We start from the raw sequence: 19,319 nt of genomic DNA, 5'->3' as shown, positions 1-19,319 counted from the left end.
AAGACAAATATTAGCTAATTCGTGAATGACTGACATAATTTAATTTTTGTGTGATAATATAAAAATTTTCAGTTTGTCATGATTTTTTCACGACGAAACATTCTAATAATTTTTTAAAACAGGTGGTCTCTTGTGAAACCAGTTTCATGGTGAAACCGGCTTTACAATGACACTACTTCAACATACAAATGATACTTTATCATTATAAAGTATTATTTGTATGTTGAAGTAGTGTCATTGTTAAGTAGGTTTCACAGGAGTTTTCGTGATTTTGAAATCTGTTGAAAATAAGAGAATAACTTCTAAGAGAACATAATATGGTGAAAAGGAAACAGTTGTTATATGAGATATTGATTATAAAGGCGATCATATTAGGGAATTCACTTTTAGCGGAGAATTGGGTCTGATCGAATCATTTGTATTACAGTCGTGTTGTTTCTTAAATTCTAAGTTGCCTGCAACATCTTGAGACATGTGTTTATGAAAAAAAATCTTGAATTGGCTTGTTGAATGTTTGGTTGGAAAATGAGCATTGTTGAACCATCTCTTAATTGGATTCATAATGATTTTGCTTGAGGACAAGCAAAAGGCTAAGTGTGGGGGAGTTGTTTAGTCCTATTTTGTGATGATTAGATGAGTGTTTAGGTGTTCTATGAGTTTATATTTTTGGTCTCGTTCACTCAATAATTGATTGATTTGAGCTTATGTGTTTATTTTATAGTCTCAGGATTGGATGCTCTAATTGATTAATTAGTGGAAAAATATGGAGTTCGAATTTGGCTGATTGGTCTTCACAATAATTGTAGCTCGTCTTGATAGGAGCTCGTAGGCGAAAACGGATCCAAATTCGGACTTGTAACGAGGAATAACGGGCCGAAACAAAAACATCGTGCAGTATACGCGTGAGGAACCCCGCGGGCGATGGGTTTTTCCCCGCGGCCGTGGGACTCTTCTCCGCGCCCGTTGCCTCTCCTTCCGCGCCCGAGCACCATTCCAGCGCCCGAGGGCTATTCTCCGCGCCTGCTGATCTCTCCCCTTCGGCCGAGCACTCTATCCAATCGGTCGAGGCCCAACTCCTTCGCTCACTCCTTGGCCGCGCAGCACTCCAATCGCCCGAGCAGCATTCCAATCGGCCGAGGCCCAACTCCACGCAACGGCCGAGTGCTTCCTTTTCCCATTGTCGAGGCCTCTTGGCCAGCACACGAGGAAGTGCCCCCATCGGCCGTGCAACTTCACATCCCTCGCATAGCACCTCGCCGCGCACACAATTCCTCGCCCGAGGGCCCCCAGCTACTCCTCGCCCGAGCGTTTGGCCAAGCGGCCGAGGGCCAGCATGCTCGCAACTCCCCTCGCCTGAGGATTTCCTCCCAGTGGCCAAGGGCCTCGCCTAGCGCCCGAGGCCATTAAGCCATCGACCGAGGCCCAGTTTCCCTCGCCCACTCACTCAAGTTTTTAAGCTCCAATCCATTTATGCCACGTGGCCCAGTTAAGCAATGAAAAGTAAAATGTGTATTTCAGATTCTGGAGTATAAAAAAGGCAGATCTCTCATTTCCTAGGGGACATCACTAACACTCACACTCACCCTTTCGGAGACGCAGTTCTAGCCAGACGCCAGTTCTTAGTTAGGGTTTATTTGCTTTCAGTTTTCATTCTTACGCCTAGAACAATTAGTAGTTCAAGATTTATTTCCAGCTTCATCATTTACTGTAAGTTTCAATTAATTACCTAGTTAAACTCTTAGATTTATGATTTCAATGCAGTTTCTATTATTTCTTTCCGTATGCTCTTTAGATTTATTTTAGTTAATAATTTTATTCTCTGTCTAGATAATTGTTATTTTGTTACGCAATTAGTTTAATGAATTACCACTTTTCTTCAAGAACTCTAGCGTAGATTTCCATGCTTTTTAGTTCTGCTTATTATTTTAGTTCTTGCTTAGATAATTTTACATGCTTTATTTCTTGCCTAGATAATTTACATGTTGTATTTTACTTACGCACTAGATAGATAGAGAGAGAGAGAGAGAGAGAGAGAGAGTCAAACCCAAATCCTAATTAGAGTGTTTAGGTTTAATTTATGTTATTTGTGCGCAACACGAGAGAACACCCTGTTTAGCCTTCCTTGAGAGACGACTTGGGTTAGCTTATTCCACTGCAATTGACCTCGTACAATTGCGAGTCAATTCAATAGGTGTTTTGAGTTGAGTCAAATTTTGGTGGCAACACGAGGAAGGCTTTAAGCATTTTATTGTGTTGCTTTGTTTTATATGTTTATTTTGTTTCTTTCTTTTGATTCAGTTATTTTCTCCCTCCGGTGCGTTTGATTTGTTTGTTAGTGTTGTGCATGCATGGGACGCTGTAGTCTGAAAAGAAAATTGGTGCTTCCCTTGGACAACATTAATCGTGGTGTGTTTAGACGAAATTGCAGCAATGATTTATTTCTAAACTGTAGGGAGGAGTCTGAGTCCAGTTCAAACAGTTATGTGAAAAAAGATCGCAAGCGCACCGAAGACTTTTATTCAGATATTAATCGGGAGGATACTACAGATTCTAACTCCAATCGCTCTGAAGAGTCTGCAAAGGAAGAAGAAGCTGCTAGGGAAGAAGAAGTTGTACTCTGTAGCAAAAGATGAGGAAGAGATGGCAGGAAATCTGCAGTACATGGGAGATTTTTTTCGACCTGTCATTGAGGCCATGAGTTCAGCTATAGTTCTTCCTACTGCCGTCAAGAATTGTAGTCTGAAGCCCACTGATTCAAACTCGCTTCCACTCTTTTATAGGCTACCTAATGAAGATGCTCTGAACTTTGTTCGAAATTTCTGCACACAGGTGCAGACCTTTCCGCTGCTGGATATCACCGAAGATCAGCTGAAGCTCAAATGCTCCCAGTATGCATTGAAGGATAGGGCAAGGACCTGGCTGTTATCCCTATCGTCAAACTCCATCAAAACTTGGGGAGAGGCCTGCAAAAAATTTATGCTGAAATTTTATCCAAATCACATGACACAGGAGATCCGTACTCAGATCATGACTTTTATTCAAGGAGCGGATGAGCCTTTCCATGAGGCATGGAAAAGATTTCAGGAGTTGTTCTAGCAGTGCCCCCAACATCAGTTGTGTCCGGTTATGTTGAGCTAATTTTTCTACGATGGACTGATTCAGACGGCTCAATTTATGGTAGACAGTACTACATGCGGAAACATAGCCAGAAAGATAACTGTGGAGCTGGATGAGATTTATCGAGCTCTAGCTGAGAGCTCTCAACAGAAGTCTACTCGTGGAAAACAGGTTGAGGTAAAGGCTGTAGAACCGATTGGCGACCTGCAAAAGTATATGGCTACTATTATGAGAGAACTGCAGCAGCTCAAGATGAGCAAGATGGAGAATCCTCCTGTGAGAGAGCTGAATACAGAAGGTTGTGGAATCTGTGGAGATTTTAGCCATGGAATTAATGAGTGTCACAGAATGGGAGAATACACGTCATAAGGACAAGCTGAAGTTTATTCTGCTAAAGGATATCCAAACAAATCCGAATTTAATCAAGGTCTGCAGAATTCTGGATTGAGAAATCAAGCTCCTGGAGGATCAGGATCAAATCAAGGAAATCAGTTCCGCAGACCACAACAGATGGAATATCAGAACCAACAGCAGTATTTCTCACTCCAGTAAAAAAATTTTGCGCCGCAGTAGTAGAATTTTTCTCAACAGTATAATTTTGAGCCCCAGCAGAAGCAGTACCAACACTCGAGACCATCATTGGAGGACACGATGCAGTCGTTCATGCAAGCTAGCAAGCAAGCGATGGAGGCTCAGAGTGCTACCATCAAGCGCCTCGAGACTACAGTTGGGCAACTCACAAGGGCTTTGAATCAGTTGCAGCAGCCGCAGCAAACTGAAAACCCACAACTGCATCAAGCTCATGCTATTGAATTTGTCAAAGAAGATGCCCAACGGACCGCGGAAAAGTGGAGGAGCAAAACCGTGGAAGCTATTAAGGCCATACAACGTCTTAGTCCGCCTCTGCCACCAGTCATTATTAATCCAACCCAACCACTACCAAAGCAAGGAGATCCTGGTAGCTTCATTTTTGGTATTGGTTTGGGTAGAGTTGGGGAGGTCTCGGGTATGCTAGATTTGGGTGCGGCAGTCAATTTGATGTCGTTTGACATTTTTGAGAAGTTGGGCAGGAAGAAAGACGAGCTGAAGTGCACTGATATGAGAATTCAGCTAGGTGACATCAAAACTTGAAATATTCTGCGAACTTTGAGATATTAATGTGATCAATATAAATATATACTTCGAGATTATCTTAAAAAGAATAGTCGAAGCACTACGACGAATCAATGACGAGTGGACAGTTGAACATTGAGGGTACACTGTACAGTAATACCAAAAAAAATAAAAATAAATAAATAGTAGTAACATAAACCATTTCATTTGTCCACAACAAGTGTTGTTTGGATATGAAGAGATAAATTTTAAGAAAAATATTGAAAAATGTGTATAAAATAAATGAAAGGACTAGTCAAATTAATTTGTTATGTAATTAATAAAAGAGGTTTAGGCAAATAAAATCACGAATTATTTCGAATTTGTAATTTTAACGTGACTTTTGAAGTGTGACAAATTAAACCACCACCTTTTCAATTTTTGCAATTTCGTCCCCCTAATTTTTTTTGGTTGTCAAATTGTTGAGATGAAGTTTACGTGGATTAGTTCGTCACATAATATTCATGTTACAACGTTGCTTTCTATAAAATTGTTGAATATTGAAAATTATGGTGCAAATGCATGATACCATTTCTTTATAATTTTTAATTTATTTTTAATTGAAATTGTACAAAACGACATCGTTTAGACTCACAAAAATGGCATCGTCTTTACTAATCTACGTAAGCTCCAATTCAACACTCTGACAATTGAAAAAAAAAATTGGGGGGATAAAAATGCAAAAATTGAAAAGATGGTGATTTAATTCGACACACTTTAAAAATCACGTTAAAATTACAAACTCAAAAAAAATTCGTGATTTTATTTGCCAAAACCACTTAATAAAATGATTTGTAAATAATTTTTTTTATATAAATAATGTGTGAATAATAGTAAAAATATAAGAGCACATGTTCTAAAATAAAAAAATCACATCATTACGAATAGATGAAAATAATAAAAAGATCATATTTATTGTGAACTGAAATATATATTAGAAATATTATTTTTATAATTTATCTTGTACCCATAGCTCGTAAAAAGAATTATTTGGACTTTGGGCTTCTCTTTATTCAATTTTAATTACAAGAACTGAAAAGAAAGCAAGCAAAAACTTGGACCGCGGACAACGCGACTCCACTCCACGAAAACAAAGTGTAAAGGGCGAGAGTTGGTTTTAAGTTAATAGAATAATTTTCTCTTCATTTCAATTTCACCGTGTGCTCATACTCATCTCCTCAATCGAGCTCATTCTTCCAATTATTTGTGATGCACAGTTCAAGGTACTACTATATTTTCTCTATTTCAATTTATTTGAAAAAATGCTCAACTCATTTGTAAATTGCATTTTTATTTATTCGATGTAAAAGATTATTTGAGTTTGTAAATAATTTTATTTTTCTTTCAGAATAATTTGTGTATTGAATATGACGATGAAGCGCAGTCTGTTGGTAAGACGCTTCACCTCCAACCAATAGGTCGGGGGTTCGAGTCACCTTAGGAGCTAGAGTGTGAGTGAATTTTTTCATTTTTTTGGTTGTAACAAATTTAAAAAAAAAAAAAAATTGTGTATTGAATACAAAAACAACAAGTGAAACACCCAAATCCAAAACATCTAGAGGAATGACAGAACAACCCAAACTTGCAACAATTTACACTAGAGATTATATAATTATTTTTCGCACCCCCAATTTGAAAATCCCAAGTCTGCAGCTACTAGTGTTTTCGTGGTAAAACTGCATTCACAATGAACAATATTCATAATTGAAGCAGAGAGAGAAACAATATAGACAACGATTCCAGCTTATAGTTAAGCCCTCCAAGACATAGCAACAAGGCAGTTTGAACATTCTATTTATGCAACACCACAATTGCAGATGAGATACAGAAAAGAGCGAGATGACATGTACAGCACACAAAAGGGAAGGCATATACTATAATTTACTTCTTGCCGCGCAATTTAACTCCAAGAGCTCTCTCCAGCTTAGCTATGATCTGTTGGTTGGGAATTGCTTTGCCAGACTCGTACTCTTGGATTACTTGAGGCTTCTCGTTTATCATCTGCATGTACAAACCATTACTACCTAGCAATTACAGTATGTGGTGAAATGGATTTACACAAACCAACCTGACCCAGTTGAGCTTGCGTTAGTTTCTTCTGCATTCGCCCCTGCATTATTGCCCTTTTCAACTCGCTTGGAACCTTCTCATCTGCACAAATCACAAACATATGCTTGGCTGATTAAATGGCCCCTTTCAAGTTTCCTTCTAATATGGTCATCAAGAACTGATACAGATAAACCCAAAACATAAACCAAAAATCACATGGCAGAGAATTTGAACTCACGAGCTAGATTCTCAGTCTCCTCATCCAGCTTCCTCGTGTTCAATGTTACAGTGCTTTTGGCGGCCTTGTTTGTCCCCGCAGTAGCTGCAGCATCAGATTATAATCACAATCAACATAAACAAACTCGGATCCGTTATGTCACGACACAGATAATTTAACCAGAAATTAAGCAAGTATCATAGAGATAAGGAGGTTAAAATGACCAACAACTTTATTGGGGATTGTGTTTGTGTATCAGTATCATACAGAGTTCTCAACCAACACTGATCTATATTAAGACTAAAAAATACACCGAATTCTCATTCACTGGATAATTTGCATTGGAAAAATAACAAAAGTAAAACTACAATACTGCTAGTGGCATAGCGCATCAACATTGAATGTGAACGAGCTTTCAACTTTTCTCACATGTCTCGAAAATTGCATTTCCTTAATTTTCATTCTTAATTACCTTGCGATCCGAGCTCCAGATTTACACACAGATCAGGGATGGACTGAACTATTAATTAAGGACATATTAACCGAGTAATCATGAATTCGCTAAGCGTAAATATTACGACGATCGGCTTGACAGATGACGAGATGAAGAAAATACAGCGATCAAGCAATTGCTTAGATCAAACATAGCATATTAGCATATGAGCTAAAAAATCCTTTTACACAGAGAGAGAATTCTAAGATAGAAACAACACCTTCCATCTCACAAATTTCCAGCTATTGACACATTTGATGAAACAACAGAGAAGCTGGAGCCAAAACGGAATCGCCAAAAGAACACACACCAAAAGAAGAAACGAATTAAACATACAAAAATACGCACATTTCCTGACAGTTTCGATTTCGGCTCCGGCGCGGCGGGCAGCGTTGACAGCTTTCTCATCCTTGCGCGCGGCGGAGGTGGGAGCCTTCTTTCGAAGCACCACCGGCTCCCAGTCCTGAACGATTCCTGCCATTTTTGGATAGAGTTTTCTGCAGCGGGTGTGTTAAGAGAGGGAGAGAGAATAGACGATGAACGTAAACGATTGTCTAGAAGGATCGATTGCCTAGCCGATTGTATCTATATTATTTATAGATACGTTCTCAAAATAAAACGAAAAAATTAATTATTTATATAATTTTACTTGCAATGCACGCCCCTATCCAGAACCTTCCCGTGGGTTCAACGGCCCCTTCTTTCTCTCTTGTATAATTAGTGTATAATCCGTTGAAATTCAACGGAACTTTAAATTACTCCTTCCGTCCCGACTTTTTGTATCCAATTTTCCTTTTTAGTCCGTCCCACATTTTAGTATCCACTCTACTTTCTATTTTTAGAAACCCTACTCTACACAACCCTATAAAATCTAAACCCTTTATATTGCACTTTATTTATATTTTTTGCCATTGGCCCCACTTTAATTTAAATAAATTAAGTCCATTTTTGTGGTTTATTAAAACCAAATCATTAATTGAAATCAAATGCCAACTACCCAAAAATCAATCGGTGCTCATCTTAATTGAAATCAAACCATATTTCCTCAAACTCCAACCTTGAGCCGCCATCTTCTTTAACCTTTTCCGTCGAAACCCTAGTCTACCATTGATGCGTTGTTCTGCAATGAACTCGCCGCCCATGACTGATTCATTCGAGGCTTTCGACGGCATCGTAAAGACGGCGACTCACATGGAAGAAATCCCGCCGTTGTCCTCGGGTTGGGATTTGTTGAGCTATGACGAATTGGAGCCGTTGGTATCTAAAACTCCGTCGATCCATGGGTTTTCTGAGCCGGTGGAGCCTGAAATTCCTCCGATCTATGGCTTGTTCGAGACGGAGGTACCTGATACTCCATCTATCCATGGCTCTTCTTCGTTGTTGGGGCCTGAAATTCCACCGATCCAAGGCTTTTCTTCGACGGTGGTGGCTGAAACTCCCCCGATCTATGGCTTTTCTGAGATGGAGGTACCTGATACTTGGTCGGTGGGGCCTGATACTGTGGTGGCTGAAACTCCTCAGATCGCCGATGATTCTGTGACCATGGTCGATGGAATTTCACAGATCCATCATGATTTTGAGACCATGGTGCCTGAAACTCCAGAAATGTGTGTCGTTCCCTTGGACGAGCATGGAGCTGAGGAATTACCTCCATGGGCGCCAGATTGGTCTGAGGAAAGAAAGAAGAGCTATCTAAAACGTCTAGACATTTGGTGCCCTGGCGTGTACCAGCTCTACTATCCAGGTGACTCTGTTCATTCGCTTTGTTTAGGTCTTGAAGCCACCCCTCAAAATTTATTTTTGATGTTTGGAGGTGATGAGGACTGAAAAAACGAAATCACTGGAATTGAGAGAAAAAACGAGCAAGTGCGGAAACAGAAGGAAGAAGATGAAGGGATAAAAATTCAAAACTGACTAAGTAACGTAGGCGGGCAGCTGTCATTATACGGGATGAATGACACGTGGCCCTAAAAAAGCAATCGACGGTCGAGGATTTCTACGGGGAGGCGAAAGGACGCGAAGGCTGAAAAAGTAACCTCGGGATACGGAAAAAGCACTGTAGAAAGGGCGGGCATTTAATGCTGATGACGTCATCCGCGCGGGCGAATCCTCTGACTAGTTGCACCGTTCCAGAGCGAACTAGTCAGACCAGAGGGGGGAGTAGCAAAAATTCCAAAGAAACACTTCAACACTTTGATTAAAGGGATAAACACGCCATTTCACGAGAAGGAAATTCAACTTGGAATCACAATTCCAAAGTCAAGGGGAAACTGTTTATCTTTACTTTCTTACAATATTAGAACTTTTATGTCTTCATGATTTGCAGGGATCAAGGAAAGCAGCACAGCACGGGCTTCAACAATACTTCGCTGGTTGAACACGAAGAATACCCGGTTCAACCAGACTAGGGGGAGTAACTGATGAGGAGTAATATATGCGGAATAGAGGAATGCCTTTACCAGTAGGATCACAGGGAGCAGCGAGGTAGCTTTCGTCAGGGGAATCATCCTCGCCAGAGGAATCGCACTCGGCAGAGGAATCATTCTCACCAGAGGAATCATTATCGCCAGAGGAATCATCCTCGCCAGAGGAATCACCCTCGCCAGAGGAATCACACTCGCCAGAGAGGTCGCTCTCGCCAGAGGAATGGCCTTCACCAGAGGAATCACCAGAGATGCGGGGAAACCTCCCACGTGAAGGCGATTTTACGATTATGCCCCCGACCACGCAAGACGCATGCTCCGGTGCTGATTTTATTATTTTACCCTCCATATGTAATCTATAAATATCAACATACGTGCTCACTTGTAACTTACGCTATCTCTATTCCTAATACAGTAGTAATCAATTTTGTGCTCTCGTCTTTACTTTCTTCTCTCGATCGTCAGTAACACTAGGTATAGTTCATCGTTTTACCTTAATTCTCCGATTGAATTTACACCCACGAAATCATGTCACACCAGGAGGTTTAATCAATTTAAAATTCCTTTATTAATCAGTTTAAAATTCCTTTATTGGTGGGACCATTATTCCACTCACATAATACTCAATTACTTTATTAAAACTCGTGCCCTTTTGAACTGGATACATAAAGCCGGGACGGATGATTATTTAAATTATTTATTATTGGGAATTTAATGAAATATCATATCTCTAGTTTTGAAGATCAGACAGTAATTTGTTCTTTCATTTGTAAGTTTCCTTTTCTTCTTTGGCTCTGATTGCATGGGCGGATCTAGGATTTGCCGATAGGGGAGGTTGAACTTGAAGGTATGCCTGGGGGTTGGGGGCGGCAGCCCCCGAGCCAAATTTTTTGAACAGTCCATACAATTCATCTTTATGTTCAAGTATAATCTTAATTGACTTAGAATTATAGTTTGATCACTAATTATAATCAATATTTGTTTTCTTTTTATTGATTCAATAACAAATATATTGAAAGCATATAAAAAACTATCTCTCTATGTTTTTTAAAACATTAATCTATCTTCTACATTAATAAATTAATTTTTTATTATTATTTTGATTTTTTTTTATCTTTCTCTGAAAATGGGACTAGGCTATGAGCTGAGCTACATAGATATTAAGTTAAATATATTAATACATATAAAATAAAATTTTGGGGTTGCACTGGGCTCCAGCCCAGTGCAGCCCCAGTGCAACCCCAACTAAGATCCGCCCAAGTCTGATTGTACTCTGGACCAAAAACTGATACCTCATCAGTTTTTTTGAAATGAGTAGTTTCTCTTCTTGATCTCAACCTGAAGACAATGTTTAATTGTCTAGGCTCTTATTACTTATTTCAGTTATGTCTCATTATGGTTTTTTTTATGTTATGTTTTACCTCTGTGTGCAAGATTTTAGGATATTCTGTTAAGGGGGAATTGTACTCGCCCTGTTTAATGTCTTGCCTTTTATTCTCTGTCGCTTCTTGTCTTAGAATTGATTGTATGATTTCGACATCATTAAAAAGGGAAAAATTGTTGGGAACTTAATGAAATATCATATCCCTAGTTTTGATGATACCAAACCCCTAGGTTTTCCTTTTAATATACTAGAATTTTTTCGAACTCAAGTGTTGGAGTTCATGTTTTCTAGTATCTTATTGTTCTGAAGTCAAAGACCGAAGACCAGATGACTGAAGACATCAATTGAAGGTAACAGTGAAAAGGCCAAGTCAAATACTGAAGTTTGACTGATCGAGTCTCTCACTGAAGAATCAGTTACGACTGATACAATAATGCTGGCCACATGGTTCTTAGCGGACTGATACTAAAGTCAAGTATCAGTTGACATTCTTCCTCGGACTGAAGTTCTTAAGTTAAAAGAAAGTCACGTACTCTCAAGTACAGCCGCATTAAATGCAAAGATATTGAAGATCGTCCTTTCTCTGCAGAGGATTCCTTTTTGGTACAAACTTTTCAGAGGCGTCTTACCATATGTACCCGAAGACGCAGTTTATCACCAAACAAGGAACCTCGAAGATTGAAGCCTCAGCAGAATTCAAATTGCTCTCACAACGGAAGAATTCTTGAAGACCATTTCCGTCAACGGATCTATTCAAGACTCCTTCTATATATAGAGCTCGATGATCACTTCAATCTTGACCGATTCAAACACATAAGCTGAAACTCTGCCAAAATCGCAACTCAGCCTTTCTTACTTGAAAAAGCTTGAATCGAAGAAGAGAATCCTCAAAGCCAAAATCAGTTTACTGATTTCACATATTCACTTAGTATCTTAGGCAAATATTCTGTAATATCCAAAGCCTAAGTTTCGGATTGCAGAGTGCCTGTTCTCTGTAATCTAATTGGTATTTCGAACCCCTTTTCAACGAGCGAAAAGTGAGTTTGAGTAGAGAGGAGTTCAGACCAGTGTTCTGACTCTAGAGATCTTAGCCACCCTCTGATAGAGGCATTCGTGTCTTAAGCGTGCTAAGAGCGAGCGAGAAATTCAGTGCACCTGTAAGCATAAGCCCAGAGTGATTGTCAGTGTGTTCAAACGTATTTTCAACTGAAACTGATTAATCGCAAAGTGAAACTAACTCTTGACAATGTGTTAATCAAAAGGCTATTTTAAAAGTTTAAGTTTTTCGTTGCTAGTGTTATTAGTCTAACTGACAAATCTTTAGATAGTCAGTAAGATTTGTAACACTCCTCTGTTTTAAATCAGATTGAAGCCTTACGTGGATTTTAGTTAAAGCATCGTGCCCAACTGAAATCAATTCACTGAAGTTATTTCAGTATCAGTCTACCCCTTTTGCTTAACTGAAGTTTTCTCTAACTGTTCTTTCATTCAACTCTTTCGGTTAAAAGCAAAAGTATTTTCTAGTTGTTTTAAAAATAGCCATCAGGTATATTCCCCCCTACACCTGTTCAGAAACCTTCCGGGACCCAACAATGGGTATCAGAGTAGGTTGTTCGCAAGAACAAACTACTTTGACCCGGTTCTTACTGGACTAGATCCTTTGCAAAAAGAAGGTTTTTAAATCTTTTTTTTCTCGAGGTGCTATCTGAGTTTAGGGATGGCAATCGGGTACGACGAGCACGGATAGTGACTATCCATACTCATACCCACGAACTAAATGGATAGTAGATTTTAACCACGAAACTATCCGTGGATATCAAACGCTACCCAAACCCGCCACCCGCGAATACCCGACGGGTAGCGGGTATCTGCCAACCCGCTATGCATATCCGATGGATACTCATTGCCCGCTATCATTGGATACCCGCCACCCGCTATTCGTCGGATACCCACCACCTGCTATCCAACGGATACCCACGAAATAGAATTTGAATATAAATTTATAACAAATTTAATACAAAATAATAATAATAATAATAATAATAATAATAATAATAATAATAATAATAATAATAATAATAATAATAATAATAATAATAATAATGACCACAAATTAGGGTTTAGGTAGTGTTTGGGCCTTAGGGTTTAGGTTGTGTTTGGGCCTTTTTTTTTAGAAATGATATGTTGGCCCATATCTGAAATGTATATTCAAAGCCCATATTTTTAGGATATTTTGTGGGTATTTCACGGGTAATTGACGGGTATTTTCGCGGATATTTTTCGCGGGTAAACGGGTTTCGCTGGTATGGATAGTAAGTATCCAAACCCATTCTAAATGGATAGTGAATTACAACCACGAAACTATCCGTGGATATCAAATACCTCAAACCCACCCCATTAAGATCGGGTTTTCGCGGATATCCGTTACCCGCGGGTAAATTGCCATCCCTATCTGAGTTCTTATCTGTTAAATCCACCACCGACTGCCCTATTCCAGCCCGACGCGACAGTAGCAGCAATGGCCTCAAGACTAGAGTCGTTGCCTCGATGTCCATTCCCCTCATCGCTGGACAACATCGTCGACTTCGAGCCCTTTAAGGTTATGTTCTTTCCCCTCCTCGCTGGACAACAGCTTCAGCGTCCCTTCCCCTCCTTGCTGGACAGTAGCAATGACCCTTCCCCTCCTCGCTGGGCAGCTCAAAGTCAATTAAGACTCCACAATCGAGCCGAATCAAGTCGAGCTCGAGCTCAACGAATATGGCATCGAACTCGAGCTCGAGCTCGAAAATATCGAGCTCGAGCTTCATGAATATAGCCGAGTTCGAGTCTGAGCATAGCAATATTCGACTCGACTCGGCTCATTTACACCCCTAGTTTTAGGGGCCAAGTTTACTTTATAGCTTATAAATAGAGCTCTTATAGGGTTAATAGGCAAAAATGCCCTATTCTTTATGTTGTATATGAAAAATACCATACTTTATAAACTTAAACATTCTATGCCCAAATTATGTGAAGTACCTATTTTATCCTTTGATGTTGGTGGGTTTGCTTGATTTTCTGTGAAAGTCTTACACATTTGACCGATTTCACAGCTATCAATCAACGATTTGACGGCTATCAGTCAAGAGGACATATGACCGGTGCATGTGTCCTCCCGGGCGGACACATGATTTCACCGGGCGGACACATGTTTTTATCGGCCGGTCACATCCCAGACCATATGACCGGCCGATAAAAAAATGTGTCCGCCCGGTGAAATCATGTGTCCGCCCGGGCGGACACATGCACCGGTCATATGTCCTCTTGACTGATAGCCGTCAAATCGTTAACTGATAGCTGTCAAATCGGTCAAATGTGTAAGACTTTCATACAAAATCAAGCAAACCCACCAACATCAAAGGATAAAATAGGTATTTCACATAATTTGGGCATAAAATGCTTAAGTTTATAAAGTAGGGCATTTTTCATATCGGTCAAATCGTCAAATCGCAAACCCGTCAAATCGTTGACTGATAGCTGTCAAATCGGTCAAATGTGTAAGATTTTCACAGAAAACCAAGCAAACCCATCAACATCAAGGATATTTAAATAATAGAGCATGAAATGCTTATGTTTATAAAAGAGAGCATTTTTTTCACATATAACTTAAGGAATAGTGCATTTTAAATTTTCACTCGCTCTTATAAGTATTTTAGACAAATCTCTTTTTATCTCTCGATCTTGTAAAATGCAATCACTCGCCAAATATAATGAAAACTCCAACAATTATCCGTAGATATAGATCTTCATGATCAAATCACATAATTTTTAATGTTTTTTTTTTATCATTTTTATTTAATTTGTTGATATTTTTTTATTAGTTACAAAAATAAAATTAAAAAAATTATGTGTGGACAGTCTAAAAACAAAGAATGCATAAATTTGAGGAAAATACAAAAAAGATATTTTGATGATGAAGAGAGTATTATTTTAAAAATTGTTATTGAAAATTTCAAATGCACAGATTTCATAAATTTAAAATTCGATTTATTCCTTGCCCCTTTTACCTCAAAAAAGCAGAAGTAAATCACAATCAGATAATTTATAAATTTAATAAATTTCAAAAATAATTTATGGTGTATTAAAACAAAAAATAACACCAGAACGAAAAATTAGTAAATTACAGCGTGGTCATAATAGTGGCATTGTTTGTATATAAGTTTCTTTTAGTTTATTATTATTACTGGTATTATTTTTTATTTTTATTTGAGTTGTCCAAAATTCCACACGAAGAAACGACGCGACTCAGAAGTGTCGATCAACCCCGATGCCCTGAATTTCCGGTAATGTCCCGCCGCAATCACACGACAGAGCTCGGATGTATAGCTGGCGCCGATTTGTCGGCTGTCGGCGCGGGGAAGGAAGGATGGCTGGTGGAAAGCCCCAATCTCCTTGTTGCCCTCGACACCAATTCGATCGCGCTCGCCAATCGCTCATTGATCCTCATCCTCAATTGGTCTCAATCAATCAACGGCGGCCCCGACACCGACCCAAATCGGGCTGCCAAGATCATACCCGAGCTCTCTCCGATCGAGGCCGAGTACATCTCCGCCGTCGAGTGGCTCGTCTTCGATGACGACATCAGAGTTCTCACCGTCGGCACCTCGTGCGGTTATCTTATGATTTTCTCAATCCAAGGTCGTCTCATCCATAGACAGGTCCATTTCTCAGACTCTAGTTGTTCTTTAGTTAGCTTATTGATTATTTTGCGGTATGTATAATTAGATGAACTATTCGTTATTCGACGATTTTGGCCGATGTTTGAGCTAGCTTATGTATTTCTGCTTTGGGATTTTTTGAAATTTAGTGTAATTTTAGTAGTTCTATACTCAGACTAATGCAAGCTACTGCATCTCATTGTTAGCTATTTTTAGTGTTGGATTTAAGGTATGGATTTTGCTGATTATTGTAGTTTACGCTTAGTTATCCGCATGACCACATTGATCAATGAGATGTATCAAGTTACGTCCTCTGCTTGAGGTCTACATTGTACTCAGTTTATGAGGAAAGAATGATTATCTAGAGTTAAGCTGAAATTGCTCGATTTTTTGGCTGATGGTGTATTTTTCAGATTGTGAACCCGGGAAAGATTCTTAAGATAAGGGTCCGTGGGATTAAGCAAGATCTGACACAAGATACATCGTCAGAGGAGGTTTGTGTTGTAATGCCTGGTGTAGTTGCTCGTTTTGATGGATCTGATATTAAGGTACTTGAAATTCATTGTTGTTTACTTTGAGCATTGAATATTTTATTGAGGAATTTCGATATGCTCATTTTCTTTGAACCATGGTTGCTATCTGTTTTTTGTCTTTTTTGGAATGTTTGCCAGCTTGTTCATTGCGGACATGCGATTATTCCCGATTTAGTTGTCTTCTTTTTTCTTCTCTGTTCGACGAATCTACATTCAAGTTGTATCGTTTACACAGCTTTAATGAAATGCAGAGTCTGCTGCAGCAGTGGTTTCAAGAATCACACTCTCAGCTTTGGGATCAGGATTTCAATACATTTCAGGATAATTCTGGGAACCGAGTTAGGAGCCTTCCTTACCAACTATGGAATGTTAGCAAGTATGGAGTATGTGCCGATGCTGCTATAACTGGTGTCATGCCCCCGCCGTTGATGGAAATCCAGGTAGTTTACCTGGTCAAAACCCTCTATTGGCTAAATTTGTCAGACTTAAAATGCAAATCATAATAATTGATGACTGAAATGATTCTATGCTTTTGAAGTATTGTGCTTATAAAGACAATTTTCAGTCTCTTGTTTTCTGTTTCTTCCTTAAATGTTTACTTTCCCCAGTTTGATGTTCTTCTTCCCCAATGTGGTGGATTTTTGTTCTATTTCATTCCTTTTGTGACTTTCTGGGATGTTTCTGAATTTATTCTGGTATTTGAATTCAGCTGATTTTATTGGCAGTCAAGTCAACGCTACTACTGTGCAGTCACCATTGGAAATGATGCTGTCATATCAGCGTTTAGGTTAGTTAGCTTTTGTAGTATCATTTAACTTCTTCTCTTTGTTCTAATATTTTTCCTCTTTCAACCTATGTTTCTTATTTTTAATATTGATTTTACTTTCTTGAAGGCTTTCGGTTGATAAGAGCAGATCACTAGTGGGAGCTATCTTGTCAAAAGTTGTTCCTGCCACATTTTCAACAATAGCTTCTCTCTCTAAATTGATTTGGCGGAGTGAACCAAGCAATTCAAAAAAGCCAGAACCTAAATCTCAACCATTTGCTCGAGGTGAGAAAATTGCTTGTAAATTTTGGCCACTATCTCTGAATCACTACCTTTTCTTTACACTCAAGAAAACACCTGAAAGTCATTCAAACTATGCATTATCTTAGTATTTTCTGGCTATCTAAGATGATTGCTGGATTTTTTTCTGACAATGTCACTTTGTGACAGCCTCTCCTCTGACTTGTCTGAAGGATCACCCAAGGAAAGGCGAGAAGCTCACATTGTCACCTAGTGGTTCTTTGGCTGCAATTACCGATTCACTTGGGCGTATTTTGCTCTTGGACACTAAGGTGCTTGTTGTTGTTCGTTTATGGAAGGTACAATTTACATTAGATTATTTTGTTTCCCAATAAATCTGCTAGATTCTAAGGTTTTAGAGAAATAAAATTCTAGCCTCTGTATAAATCATTTCCAATTCCATTTTAAAGCTCTCTATACTTCATCAATGTAATATATACAACCTTAATTTACTTTTCAGGGATATCGTGATGCAAGCTGTTTATTTGTGGAGAATGCTTGCCAGTAAAGATAAAGCTGTCTCACGTCCTGCTTATTCATGAACATACAAAAAGTGATTATTGTCTCTGTCTAGCAATCCATGCACCAAGGAAAGGAATAGTTGAGGTATATTATACTGCCATTTCTAATCTCCTTTGCCCCCCTCTTTTTGTCCCCCCGGCTTTCCTTGTAGTCTTGTAGGTAATCATGATACAGTTAGTGATGATGAATTTATCTCAACTACTAATTGATAGTAGCAAGAAGAACCAACATGCATTTTCACAGCTGTTTCTGTTTGACTTGGCATTTAAGTTAAGACTATTCTATAAACCCACACTTTCCTCTTAAGCTTTGCGACTGCATAATAACATGAACACGAAACAATACAACAACATACTATGGCATACTTTTGAATTCCCTTTTTTTCATAAGGGCTTGGCCCCATTGATATAGTTGATAGTGTCTCCTTGTCAAACGAATGTTAACATCTAGTTTCAATTTATCTTGTATATATGATTTTTTTGATGCACTTACAATGGTCGGAAGTTCCTTACTTTCTCCATGCAGGTGTGGCAGATGAGAACCGGCCATCGACTTCTGACCATTCCATGTCCTAAAGGCAGTAAAATACTTCAACCAACTTACAGATTCAGTTCAGCAACGGCATCTTCGTCGTCTTATGTTCCGTTGGAAGTTTTCTTTTTGAATGGAGACTCTGGTCAAATATCCGTTCTCAATCGATTTCTTCATTAACCTTCTTTTGTGTCAATCAATTTATTCCAATTGTATAGGATGCTTAAAATTGGTCTTCATTTCTATGGGTGTGTTTACTTTGGTAGTAAAATTTTCATTTGAAAAGGATGGATAAGAAAAGGTGAGATAATATTATCTTTTTCTCATTTGTTTATCATGTGTTTACTTTGTTAGAAATAGATGGATAAACAAATTGAAATATTGGAAAATATTTTCACACCCTCCCAATAGGATAATATTATCCAACATTTGTGAGAAAATGAGTGAAAATGGGCTGTCCGAATAAATTTTCCAGCCTGATCGGAGAAAATTATCCATCATAGGAAACATGTGAAAATGATGGAAAATATACTTTTTCTAACATTTTCTATCAAAGTAAACACACCCTAAATCATATAGTTTTACACATGCTGCGTAGATTGCTCGCATCAGTGTTTCGTTATATTATGCTCCTACATAAGCAGGTACAAGAAAATTTCTATAGTTGAACTGAGTTTCATTGTATTCCAATGTCAATGATGTATTTTAATGTTTATCATATTTGACATACAGTCGAAGTATTTATATTTCAATGATAAACACAAGTACTATTTGTTCATACGCTTTATTTTGGGTCTAATAGCTTTAGGGTGTGTTTGCTTTTTATCCCTTTAAATAAAGAGATAATATAAGGAGGTATAAATTAATTCCTTTCAAGTGAGGATCATATATTTTATATCTTGTTTGATTTAAATGATACTCCCTCCGTCCCCAAAATAAGTTCCTCTTTGGGGACGGCACGAGTTTTAAGGAAAATGGTAAAGTGTATTGATAGTGGAGAAAAATATGTTATAATTAGTATTGAGAGTGGTGAAAAGGTGAAAAAAGTGTTATAATTAGTATTGAGAGTGGTGAAAAAGTGAAAAGTAAGAATAAATAAAGTATTATTAGTGGTGGGGTAGTTGTCCAAAAATAG

At 38.5% G+C, this 19,319-nt stretch overlaps 2 protein-coding genes and 1 non-coding gene across 3 annotated transcripts; 1 reads left to right on the top strand and 2 right to left on the bottom strand.

Moving 5' to 3' along the window:
* Positions 1-3,012: 3,012 nt before the first annotated feature.
* Positions 3,013-3,116, bottom strand: LOC131013730 (small nucleolar RNA R71). Its single transcript, XR_009097817.1, has one exon. It is a non-coding gene; the product is annotated as a small nucleolar RNA R71 (small nucleolar RNA).
* Positions 3,117-6,038: 2,922 nt separating this feature from the next.
* Positions 6,039-7,732, bottom strand: LOC131012080 (multiprotein-bridging factor 1b-like). Its single transcript, XM_057939989.1, has 4 exons — positions 7,377-7,732; positions 6,557-6,640; positions 6,338-6,420; positions 6,039-6,270 (listed from the first exon to the last, which is right to left on the bottom strand). Exons 1-4 carry the CDS (start codon positions 7,507-7,509, stop codon positions 6,151-6,153), a joined length of 420 nt encoding a protein of 139 aa, XP_057795972.1. The 5' UTR covers positions 7,510-7,732; the 3' UTR covers positions 6,039-6,150.
* A 7,325-nt stretch (positions 7,733-15,057) lies between these two features.
* LOC131012079 (uncharacterized) lies at positions 15,058-18,518 on the top strand. Its single transcript, XM_057939988.1, is given in 10 exon segments — positions 15,058-15,532; positions 15,946-16,080; positions 16,317-16,505; positions 16,791-16,852; positions 16,959-17,116; positions 17,282-17,430; positions 17,592-17,624; positions 17,626-17,661; positions 17,663-17,737; positions 18,179-18,518. Coding segments are annotated over 10 exon segments (1,395 nt in total). The 5' UTR covers positions 15,058-15,160; the 3' UTR covers positions 18,365-18,518.
* Positions 18,519-19,319: the final 801 nt, after the last annotated feature.

The sequence above is a fragment of the Salvia miltiorrhiza genome, chromosome 2 (assembly GCF_028751815.1).
Source record: "Salvia miltiorrhiza cultivar Shanhuang (shh) chromosome 2, IMPLAD_Smil_shh, whole genome shotgun sequence".
Taxonomy (NCBI): Eukaryota; Viridiplantae; Streptophyta; class Magnoliopsida; order Lamiales; family Lamiaceae; genus Salvia; species Salvia miltiorrhiza.
The sequence above is the reverse complement of the archived record's forward strand: the minus strand, read 5'-3'. Positions and strand labels throughout refer to the sequence as shown.

Bases quoted from the DNA above. Each gene is read 5' to 3' on its own strand.
- LOC131012080 (XM_057939989.1), bottom strand. From the start codon at position 7,509: ATGGCAGGAATCGTTCAGGACTGGGAGCCGGTGGTGCTTCGAAAGAAG. The intron at 6,641-7,376 runs GTGCGTATTTTT...CTGATGCTGCAG, and splicing joins AATCGAAACTGTCAGGAAAT to CTACTGCGGGGACAAACAAG. The intron at 6,421-6,556 runs GTGAGTTCAAAT...TGATTTGTGCAG, and splicing joins GGAGACTGAGAATCTAGCTC to ATGAGAAGGTTCCAAGCGAG.